Below are 12580 nucleotides of genomic sequence, written 5' to 3'. Positions count from 1 at the left end.
GTGAAAATGAAAAAAAAAAACAGATGCAGCATCTGATTTGCATAATAATAAATACAATCTACCAAGAGCAGCGCAAATTAGATTGTAAACAAGCAGAGTCGATGACTATAAGGTGTGATCCAACAATGTAAGTGCAAGACTGGCTAAGAAATGCATTTTATTTGGTAAATAATGACACAAACACAAGTTAATTGACTCCCAAAAATCATACAGTAGTGAATAATGTTGGGTGATTCATTAAATCTTCTCATTTAAATGTTGAAAGTTAAAAAAAGTTTAACGAGGCCAGTCAAAATAATGGTGTCCATGCTTTTTTACTGGTGACTTTTTTACTGTGTTTCTTAAGTAAATGCTGAGAGTAGTTGTCAGTAAATCTGGTTTGTGTTTTCCCCCACTCTGTTAATAGCCCTGGTTATGTGATCAGTTCAATCTTACCTTAATCCATAAAGAACTGTCCCATCTGGATGCAGGCGGATCATGCGGTTCTTCACTGTGACGCCGTGTACAAAAGACTTTTTGTCATTTAGGAAATATGTGTCAGGAACCCAGAGCTGGTCAGCTACTCTGTTATCTAAAGTGAGATTAAGAGGAATCCCAGTATATGCCAGCCGCTTGTCCCTCCAGTACTGTTGGAAATACATGGTCAACGTGTAGTCCTGAGGGAAAATCAAAAAGAACCAATTTCATTAATTTCATTAGACAGTGTGATTAGAAAAAATGCCATCCACACAATATTACAATGAAAAAAAATCTGTACATTGCTCGGTAATTAAAAAAAATCTGACATTGTAATATTAAATTTTTCTACAATTTATATTGCGATACTAAGTATAATTTTACCAAATGAAATGAATAGGTCTATTTGCAAAGAATTCATAATTTTAGATACATTGGGGGAATTTCATAGAGAGCATCTGCATAAAATATAATAATCCAATCACAAGCATCAATAAATACAGCACAACAATGATGAACAATATTCAGATAAGCAAATTTATTAATCAAATGTGAAATGAAACTGTATAGTTTTCATTGAATATATACTCAAACACAATTAATCTTTAATAAAGTTAGAGATGTAATTTCTTATGCTTGAATACTTTTAAAAAAGATGAGACTTTTAAAAACTGCTCACAGTCGCAGGCCCTAAAAACATACATAAATAAAGTTTTAGTACCTTTATATGATTAGGAAAAAATGCCACAGCATTTAGCCACAAAATTCAAAATAAAAAGTATACTGTACATAGGGCTGCACGATATTGGAAAACGTTGCAATTGAACGTTGCAATGAAAAATCATAAGTGTTTTTAAATGTGGCTACTGGACAATTATAATACTGGTCTGACTACTGTGGATACAAATATTGTGATGTTGATATTGAAACTATATATTGTGCAGCCCTATATATATATATATAAATATATATATATATATATATATATATATATATATATATATATATATATATATATATATATATATATATATATATATATATATATACTGAATTATTCTACAAACCTTAACGCAACAGTTTATTAATACTCTTCTAAAAGTCAATGAATGAATGAATAAACCAACCTACCAACCAACCGACCCACCAACTGACCCACCAACCAATCAATCAATCAATCAATCAATCAATCAATCAATCAATCAATCAATCAATCAATCAATCAATCAATCAATCAATCAATCAATCAATCAATCAGTCAACCAACCAACCATCCAACCAACTAATAGATGAATCTATAAATGAATCAATGAATCAATCATTGAACGACTGAATAAATAAAGGAATGAATGAATGAATGAATGAATGAATGAATCAATCAATCAATCAATCAATCAACTAACCAACCAACCAACCAACCAACCAACCAACCACCAATGAATAAAACATGAATGAATGAATGAATAAATGAATGAATGAATCAACCAACTAACAAACCAATTAATCAATCAATCAATCAATCAATCAATCAATCAATCAATCAATCAATCAATCAATCAATCAATCAATCAATCATTCATTCATTTATTTTCTTGTCGGCTTAGTCCCTTTATTAATCCGGGGTCGCTACAGCGGAATGAACCGCCAACTTATCCAGCAAGTTTTTACGAAGCAGATGCCCTTCCAGCCACACACACATTCACACACACACTCATACACTACGGACAATTTAGCCTACCCAATTCACCTGTACTGCATGTCTTTGGACTGTGGAGGAAACCGGAGCACCCGGAGGAAACCCACGCGAAGGCAGGGAGAACATGCAAACTCCACACTGAAACACCAACTGAGCCGAGGTCCGAACCTGCGACCTTCTTGCTGTGACGCGACAGCACTACCTACTGCGCCACTGCCTCGTCAATCAATCAATCAATCAATCAATCAATCAATCAATCAATCAATCAATCAATCAATCAATCAATCAATCAATCAATTAATCAACCAACCAACCAACCAATGGATGAATCTATAAATGAATCAATAAATGAATGAATCAATCAATGAACGACTGAATAAATAAAGGAATAAATGAATGAATGAATGAATGAATGAATGAATGAATGAATGAATGAATGAATGAATGAATCAATCAATCAATCAATTAACCAACCAAATAATCAACTAACCAAGCAACCAACCAATGAATAAAACATGAATGAATGAATGAATGAATGAATTAATTAATGAATGAATGAATGAATCAACCAACTAACAAACCAATGAATGAATGAATGAATGAATGAATGAATCAATCAATCAATCAATCGATCAATCAACTTAGCACCACAAGAAAAAATATATATTGTAAAATAACCATCACATGTGCTAACAGCCTTATTAAAGAGCCTTTTATTAAAGCATTCAGCTGCTCACTTTGGTTCAACCAATCAAGCAATGTCCCCTTATCATAGTGTCCCTGGAGGACACAAACATGCGGTAGGCATAAGAGACCCAACAGCCACTGTTTTTCCTGAAGGGTCAAAAGTGTCAAGGTCAGAAATAGAAACCCAAAGGCTGTGGCCTTCAGGGAATAGATTTTCTGTTGTCTGAGTGATATTTAAAGAAGCGTCAAGATTCAATTGGAAACAAGCTGCCTTCAGCCTCCATTCCTAAAGTCTGTCTGCCATGAAGACGCTGCGTGGCCATCACCGCCAGCGAAGCAGTCTGAACTGACTATAGATTTCCATTAGCACTGCTATAGTCTCAGTAGTCCACTCGACATCAGCTCGTACAGCCGTACTATATGACCTCAGCAATTCACAGTATAGGAATTCAATCAAACTACAGCATTGCCATGATAGCTCTTATATTTGGGCCGCCTCTGAGACCCAATGAATTTTAAAAAGGCTGAAATCACCAAATTTATGGACCTCATTTGTCCCCTGGGCCGAAGCCGATCCTGGTTGAAATCCAGGAGGAAGTGTGTGTTATTTTGTGTCTGCTGAACTGCTGTAATAGGTGCTCATGGGTAAAATGAAGACCTAACATGCTGTCCTCAACAATGTGCACAACCTGTTGATGTAATAAGAAGTAATTCACTTAGAAACATATGTTAGAGCTGCTTTAGGCCCTGAGGGCTGACTTCAGATCAGCCTGTGCAAGAGAGCGTGTAAGCGGAGTTCATTAGCTAACGAGATGAGAGGGGATGACATGACAGGGACACCGTCTTTATGATTACTAATGTCTGGCATTCCCTCTTACATTATTTCCAGCCCTATCCTTTCCTCTGCTTCTTATCCTCCTTCTTTCTTCCATTCAGCTTTTTCTGTAAGGCTTTTGTTTTAATTAATCCCTTAAACGACACTGATGGATACAAATCTTTTTCACAACACATTATACCCTACACCAAAGACTATAGGATAAACAAGGCACTTGTCACTTGTATAGCTTTGAATGGGGAACAGTGTAACGGTCAATATGGTGAATCAAGCCCTGCATACTAGTACAGGAGCCAATCATCGATCGCTATAGACTGAATGTTTCTCTGAGGGAGAAGCTCAGACCCGACATGTGCTTTTACGATAGTTTGGTGGTCAACAAAAGCACTGGAATCTCAAAGCAAAGCACATACTTCCTTTACAGATGTATATATCTACATAAAGCTTCAAATCTCAACTTTTAAATGAATTAACCACATTTGAAAAGCTTTTTTGTTTTGTTATTAACGTGAGGTACAGTCCATCCTGTCAAACGCACATCGCAAGACAGCAACTACTCAAACACCCACAAACTTTTAACAAAGAGTCGCTCTCATTTCTATAGGAGATTCGCCATCAAGACCAAGTTGTGAATTACTTCAGAAGACAAGCACGATTTGACGAAGCATTATTCAGAGGATGATAATGTGTGGAACAGCCATTAAAAAGATTGGTGTTGTGGTCTTGTTCCTTTCTAGTAGGCATGTGCAATAGCCTGGACAACCTGATTTTCTTCGATTTCAACGTTTAGAAATAAAACTTATGAGACAGATGTTGTTTAATTTTATTGGTGATTCCAAATATGTAATGTAATCGTAAGCTTGGCAAACCGTTTTTAAGAATTTGATGTTTCCCCATTCTGAAAAAAACGCCCTAGCTTACTGCCCGAAAGGTGTTTTAAAGATGGTCGCCAAGTAAAATGACTTGCCTTAAAGGGACTTTGCCTGCTCTACCAAATTAACACAGGAGACTTGAATTTCAAAGTGAGCGGACCATGGTAAAATAGAGTGGACCTAGTCTGAAAGTACACATGAGACAACAGTTAGAGATGCACCGGAAATGGATGCTATTTATTCCAAATGCATGAGCTGTCTGCTTTAAATGGCTGATCTTTGTTTTAGACTTGCACACAAACTGTACTGCAATAAATATAGTTGTAGTATACTTCAATTTCTAAAAATATAACATTAATGCATAACTTGTGGAACTGAAGTCTGGAAGAAAGATGCTAAAATTAAAATATTAATGTACAGTGCTCAGCATATATAAGTGCCCCCTGTCACAAATCAATCTTTTAAATTCATATTTTTAATAGAAAGCTGTACAATTTTATATTTGTGCATATATTAGTATATTAGTCAGTACTTAAGCCAAATGTGGAGCTTATCGAATAAATAAACATATAATAACGGTCCAAAAACTAGTACAAATTTTGTAGTTGTAATTTTTTTTTGCAATATTTAGCTTGAATTCAATTTTATTATCTTTCCATTTCTAAACTAGTTTGATGACTAAACTATTATTTAAATAAACAAATAGGTTTAATAAATTTGTTTTGTTTAAACGCACCAAAATACATTGCAGATATTGACCAAGAAATGGATATAAATATTCATTTTCGAAATGGGCTGTACTCAGTTACGCTGAGCACTGTATTTTTATGATCATAATATCATAATAATGATTATAATATAATGAGACTTTTAATGACAAAAATGTGAGAAAAATATTAAATTGTAAATATCTAGAACTGTTCTATTATCTATTCTATTAACAAATTTTTCTGTTATCCAAATAGCCTGTAGTGTGGCTTATAGCTAGAATATCTATACTTTTTATTCTCCAAAGTAGAAACAGCTAACAAATGTACCAAGTAAATCGCATACATGTCTGCAGATGGTGCTGGGGATCTTCATCTCTCAAATACCTGTGTGTGGGGCTATTTGTGTCTGCAAATGTTTTCTGGATGAGATCAATCATGTGCAACTATTTTGCATATAATATCATCAACATCACTGCATGGAGACATTTCCATTACAAACAACACTGCAATAATGTTATGAATGAATATACATAATCATGCGCTGCATCATCCTAGTCCATTAGTCAAGCAGTAGCTACAGCAGTCATCAACTCAATATTTACTGTACTCCTAGATGCCTGGTTTTATGAGACAGATTATCCCTCCCTCAAAAAATCCTAATAATAAATGGTTGACCTTTTCTGTGAAGACTGTGCAAAATGACTTGTTTGAATGCTTGTCTGGTTCTCAGACTTATTTTTTTCCCCCAACAAACTTCTGGCTTTCCTCTGAAGAATGGATGGATAACATCCATTATGTGGTTTACCTATAACTGCTTGCTAAGTCTGACAGTGCATCTGTTTCTGGGTCCAAACACTCTATTGGCAAACAACAACAAATAATAGTAATAATACTTATGATAATAATAATAATAATTATTATTATTCAATACATTTATATATCACATTTCTGGATACGCAAATGCTATACACATTTTTGGGGGGAATCTCTTTATCCACCACCAGTGTACAGCATCCACCAGGGTGACGCAACAGCAGCCATTTTGCGGCAGAGCACAGAGAGTCAGGACCTCGGTTTAACGTCTCACCCGAAAGACGGCGCTCACTGAGTATAGAATTCCCTTCACTATACTGGGGCGTTAGGACCCACATAGACTGCAGATTGAACGTGCTTTGTTGGCCTCACTAACACCATTTCCGGCAGCAACCTAGCTTTCCCATGTCGTCTCCTATCCAGACACTGACCAGGCGCAGCCCTGCTTCAGTGGGTGACCTTGTGAGAGTTGTAGAGAGCTAGCTGTTGGCTTAAAAGTGTTAATATATGCTCACAGTGTGGTGTAACTGAAAATCATAATCATAATGTTTTACATCTATGTTTAATATCAGACAGACAGACAGTGATTCATCTTTTACAAATGTTTAAAATATTGGTGTCACACACACACACACACATATATATATATATATATATATATATATATATATATATATATATATATATATATATATATATATATATATATATCAAGTGCGCCGCAAGCCTGCGTTTGAGTGAAGGTCTCGGCCGTTAGATCGCCCCCTGGGGGCTGGCTGCAGTACAAGTGATAAAGCCCGCCTCCTCCGTGTTAATGAAGGAGACTTGAGCCCAAATAAAAAAATTTTATTACACTTGCAATAAAATGTCCCGAAAGATAGTTCTGGTCGATTAAGGCACTGGTTTTTGTGTTGAAATAGGTGCAGATCTTAATTTTTGTAAACAGTTTGTTTTTAGCAGTAATTTAATGCTGGGCGTGTCATCGTGATTGACAGCTGTGATTGACAGTTTCTCAAAGCAGCGCGTCAGAGCTTCGGCAGGAGACTGAAGTGTTATTATTCGATTTCTGTGTTATTTTACCATGATAAAATGAGTTCAGCAGTAAACTATAGTTTCTGACATACATGATCCTGGTGGAACACTGTTTATTCGCTAAGGTCAGGGCTTTTTTCGGGCTTTATTAGTTTGCTGATACACGCCTAACCACCCAGATAGCAAAACACACTCTGGCCAGTTCCGGCTAGATTCTCGCCTGCCGGAGACTTACCCCTCAGAGCTCAGACTGACTACCTCTGCTGGACCTACTCCGGATGCCTGGACTCACTGCCCGATTCCAGCCCGAGTCAATCGAGCCAGATGCGGCGGCCGAGCGAGCCGGCGCTGCCGCATGCGAGCCGGAATCAGCCCGCGACGCCGCGAGTAGGTTATGCGCTGCGGCCCGGAGCTGGCGCGATTGAATATATAAAAACCCTCATATTTGTTAACGTTATTACATCCATTTGTGTTGATATGACAGCAAACGCATGCTGAGAAGTTCGGGGGGCGTGGTTGATTTTACATAAAGCGTTTGGTTGGAAGCTCGACTCCGCTCATTTTCGCGGCTCCTCCTCTTGCTTCATCAGACAGTCCTTCTGCGCATGTCAAGGCTCCAATTTCAGCAGTCTTTTGCGACAGTTTGTGCCCGTCAAGCAGGCGTTTTGCCCTCAAGGCGTTCAATGGGAAAAGGGGCTGTCGCGTCGTCCATATTTTTTACAGTCATTGATTTATATATATATATATATATATATATATATATATATATATATATATATGATCATATTACCCCAGTCCTTTCACCATTACATTGGCTCCCTATTAAATATCGTATATATTTAAAATTTTTATTGACTACCTACAAAGCCCTAGATCTTTCTCATATCTGGCACTTAAACTCTAGAACAGCCTTCCTAGCACTGTTCGGGAAGCAGACACACTCTGTCAGTTTAAAACTAGATTAAAGACACACCTCTTTGCATTAGCATACACATAAAAAAACTGATGCTTTTGAAATCCAAATCCTCTAAAGGACTGTTAGTTTGCATTATTTAGCTAAACCGGAGCCAGGAACACTTCCCAAAAAATATTATAATTTGAATGGCAGCTTTGCTTATGTTAGTCTGTTTTTATTATTCTATAATCCTCAAGGTTTTTTTCCTTCACTTCCGTCAATTGGAGAAGTTTGCTCCTCGCCACTGTTGCCACTGGCTTGCTTAATTTGAGACTTGTGGAGCTGACTCCTGATAGACTTGCTATTCATTGTTTTGACTTTCAGCAGTGAAAATTAAATCACACTGAACTGAACAAACCTGAACTTCAACTTTGAAAACTGGACTGGCATAGTTTCAAATGACTATGACTTCTATGTTAAGCCACTTTGACACAGTTTACATTGTAAAAGCGCTATAGAAATAAAGGTGAATTGAACTTGAAAAAAGTGTCTGAGATTCAGAGACTATATTAAACATGATTTGAAAAAGATTCACTTTAAGGTGTGAAAGGACTGAATGGTGTTCATGTGATTGAGTTGTCTCAACTAACAGGAGTAGAAGCTTGGAGCTGGAAACAATTTTCCATATGTCACAACTTACTAATTGTTATGTTGTTCAGGGCTAAGTCACATCACATGGGTCTAAGCAATGTATCAGTGTTCAATAATGTACAAAAGTGTGACTTTTAGTCATGTATCTCTCCATCTGCGACTTCTGTCTTCAGTTTCTTCAGATGTGTGAGTACATTAGCATGCTCTACAGCGAGGTGTCTTGAGGATCTTGTTATGATATATTTAATGTGTCTTTACTGTGTGATCCAGTAATGTTACATAACCTGTTCAAGACTAGTGCCGTCGCCTCACAGCAAGAAGGTTCCTGGTTTGATTCCTTGCTGGGTCAGTTGGCATTTCTGTGTGGAGTTTGCATGTTCTATCCGTGTTTGCGTGGGTTTCCTTGGGAGTCCAAAAACATGCGGTATAGGTGAATTGAATAAACTAAAAAGTGTGTGTGAATGGATATTTCCCAGTACTGGGTTGCAGCTGGAATGGCATCTGCTGTGTAAAACATATGCTGGATAAGTTGCCGGTTCATTCCGCTGTGGTAAACCTCTGATGATCAAAGTGACTAAAAGCGGAAGGAAAATGAATGATTGACAGTCAAATATTTGAAATGATACACCCGTTTTCCTCAATATTTATACCTGTCATATAAAACTAAAGTCTTTAAAACACAATGCCTGTCTTTAAAGTTACAGTAGCTATAACAAAACATTTCTCCACAACAAAAGACCAAATCACCCACATGTTAAACAGTTTTAAACTGTATTATTCTGTTGTATTCACATGTGTTAATGGCAGAGTTGGGTGTAGAGTTGCTGCTTATGGGGCCGTTCACATATCGTCTCTTTTGCGCATATTGCATTTTCCAGGAACACACAGTTGAAAACCGTGAGTCACATGACAAGAATTGAGCAATCAGTTTCATACTTTGTATGGAATATTCACATTTCGGTAGACTAACTTCTTAAGACAAACACAGAACACACAAATACTGCAGTGCTTTTACATATGGATGTCAATGATTACAAGTATCCAGTTGTCTTCTAAATGTCTGCTTTTGTGTTAAAAAAAGACAAACAGGTTTAGAACAAGGGAATGATGAGATAATTTTAAATTTTAGGCAAATTATCTTCTTGAGTCTTTTGAATATGTTAGGCTTCTGTGATCAACCCATTGTAATGTTTTTCAGAGAATATTAAACTCCTGAAATAAGCTGCAGATTGTTTTGTATTTTTGTAGGTATATTTTTTATGTTTTAAAAGTAACTTCAAAGTAAAGTAACTAGTAATCTGACTATTTTTTTATATAAAACATTTAGTAATGTAGTCAGATTAAAATTTTCCAGTAGTAGTCAGTAATTTGTAATCTATTGCTTTTTAAAAGTAACTTACTCAATACTGGTTATTGGACATTTATGCGTATTTAATACTGACTGTTCACTTTAATAGCATTTAAACTTTATATACAGTATGTTAGGCAAGTAGTTTTCTTCTCTGTCACAAAGCTTTTAATCAAGGATTGTGAAATTGTGTGTGTATTAGAATGTTACATGGTTTAAAACAACAAAACAACTTATTACAAAAATATATTTTACACCTTTTTTACACCTACATGTTTTAAAGGGCAAGTGAAAACCTGGCCAGACCAGTAAAAATTAAGACCTATTGATAGTGGTATTAAGTACCAGCTATTTTTTTAAGATTTATTTTTGACATGTTTGCTTTTAATATAATAGGACTGTATAATACTGACAAGAAGCAAAGTTGGAAAGAGAGACAGGAATGGGATCTGAAAAAGTCCTTGACTCTGGATTCAAATTTAGGATACCCACAGTGCAGTTGTGCTCTGTGTTAGACCAACATTTTAGGTTTTCAGTGGCAATAAGTATTGGTATTTTTTAAGGTATCATATTATATAGGGATAAACCCATATAACATTATTAGCTGATCACCATGACAATACATTGATAATCGGTAGCATTCGTCGAATGATAAATCATGATCAGAGCATTTCTAGTTTCATATCAAAGAATTTTAAGTTTGTGACAATCCTAATCCGGACAAACTAGCAACTCTGGAAACTTAAAAAGTCAGTGTCACTTTCATGTTTTAGAATGAAATAAATAGATGCAGCCGAGTGAAGTGATACTATTGATATATAGGGAACTGTGCTGCATCGGTCACAGAAAACATAAGTGTATCAATTATTAATTACTAGGCAAAATCTTAAAGCAGTACATTCAAACGGCAAGAAGAAAACAGCTAAAAATAGAAACGTCTTAGGATGCAGCTTACTGCACCTCAGTAAATCATTGCTGTAGTTCTCTGCTGAGAGGAATTCCCTTATGATAAAGTGACACCTCGTTTTGACATATACACCATTTCTTCTGTCCCACAGATAAAAATCACAGATGAAATGCAGGAGAAACAAACAGAAAGACAATATTTCACATTTGAAACTGACAATCTATTAATGTAGGGGCTGATATCAAACACATTGGAGCTCACAACAGAACTCAGCCATGGATTTACCTCTGTGTCATGTACGGTAGATTACTAACACTTTACGAGATGTACTCGCTGCAAAAAAAACGCTTCTCTTACATAAAGTTTTCGCCTTGTTTCTAGTACAAATATCAAACAATTCTTAAATCAAAAAGCATATTCTAGACAAGCAAAAAATATTGTCGTGTTTCATGGGTTAAGCAAAATAATCTTGTTTTTCCATTTGATATAAGAATATTTTGCTTACCCAGTTGGCAGATTATTTAGCTTGTTTTAAGGAAAAACTCACTTAATTTTGGCATATTATTTCTTAAACAAGACAATATTGATTTGCTAGTTTAGAAAATGCTTCTCAATTTAATAAAAAAAGAGATTTTTATACTATTTTCTGGAATCCTCAATAATGAAATATATGAACGAAAAATAGATTTTTATTCAACTGAAAAAAAAAATCACAAAATGCAAAACTATTTACAGTAGATGATATTTTAAAACCAACTTGTAATGAATGTTATTTTTCTTCTATTTTAATGATGCTGTAAGAGCAAGCAAACACTGCATATGCTAATATAAAAATGGAAAATAGTGTTTTATATCATTTTTAATAGCAAAATATTGCTAGGCGGGGTTGCTAGTTGACCATCAATAAATGACAAAACATTGCTGTCACTCTGATACAAGTTTTATTTCTGGAAAAATGACAAAGCACTGCAATGTTTGGGTGTTCTGTTTGTCTGAGATAATTAGCCTTACAGATAATTATTCCATACAAGCTGAAGCTGCTATAAACTCTACTCACTCGACAAACTCTGAGCTACTGGATGTGAGTATGGACTGATAGGAGAGAGCTGTTTTAATAGGATTTGTGACTAAATGTCCTACATGATAATAGTTTGATTACGGAGTTTACATGTCTTGTTTACATGCACTTCAAAAGTGTGACTAAAAATAAGAACATTTCACATCTTAATTTGATTTGACTATAATTTAAGCGTATCTAAAGTGCTATTCCATTGCATGGTTAATTTGTGTGGAGGCAGTTTTGGTAGCCTCTGCTTTTGAATGTGGCAAAACTTCTGTGAAAAAACTGTTATGTCACACCCACCCAAGCAAACAAGTGACACGCAACACTGAAGCCAGCCTAGGTTGCCAGGTATGTGCAAAGCACTTGGTTTGAAGCTCAAATCCAATCTTGCATTCAATCTTTAGTGCTAAATTCACCCTAATACTCTGTCATAAGATCACTAAACTCCCAAGACAACTTTTCACCTTGACATGAAATCTTGTCGCGATTTAGTTCACAAGATCTCGTAGCCCAACATCTCGTCACACCCCAAATTATCATTATTGTAAAAAAATATTGTCATCTTTTTAACAGGTCATGTCACAACATTAGAAATCTGATACTATTACTAATAAT

At 35.7% G+C, this 12580-nt stretch overlaps 1 protein-coding gene across 4 annotated transcripts in view; it reads right to left on the bottom strand.

Annotated features, from left to right (window-relative positions):
* The window catches only part of gabrb3 (gamma-aminobutyric acid type A receptor subunit beta3), a 138869-nt gene that overhangs the window by 49023 nt on the left and 77266 nt on the right, over positions 1–12580 (bottom strand). For all 4 annotated transcript variants that reach the window (XM_021471810.3, XM_021471811.3, XM_005166081.5 and 1 more), the window contains one exon: positions 436–656. In XM_021471810.3, coding sequence (XP_021327485.1) covers positions 436–656 — 221 coding nt within the window. The remainder of the gene's footprint in view (positions 1–435; positions 657–12580) is intronic.

Source organism: Danio rerio, chromosome 6 (assembly GCF_049306965.1).
Source record: "Danio rerio strain Tuebingen ecotype United States chromosome 6, GRCz12tu, whole genome shotgun sequence".
In the NCBI taxonomy this organism is placed as follows: domain Eukaryota; kingdom Metazoa; phylum Chordata; class Actinopteri; order Cypriniformes; family Danionidae; genus Danio; species Danio rerio.
Note: the sequence above shows the minus strand (reverse complement) of the source record. Positions and strands in the feature narration are given on the sequence as shown.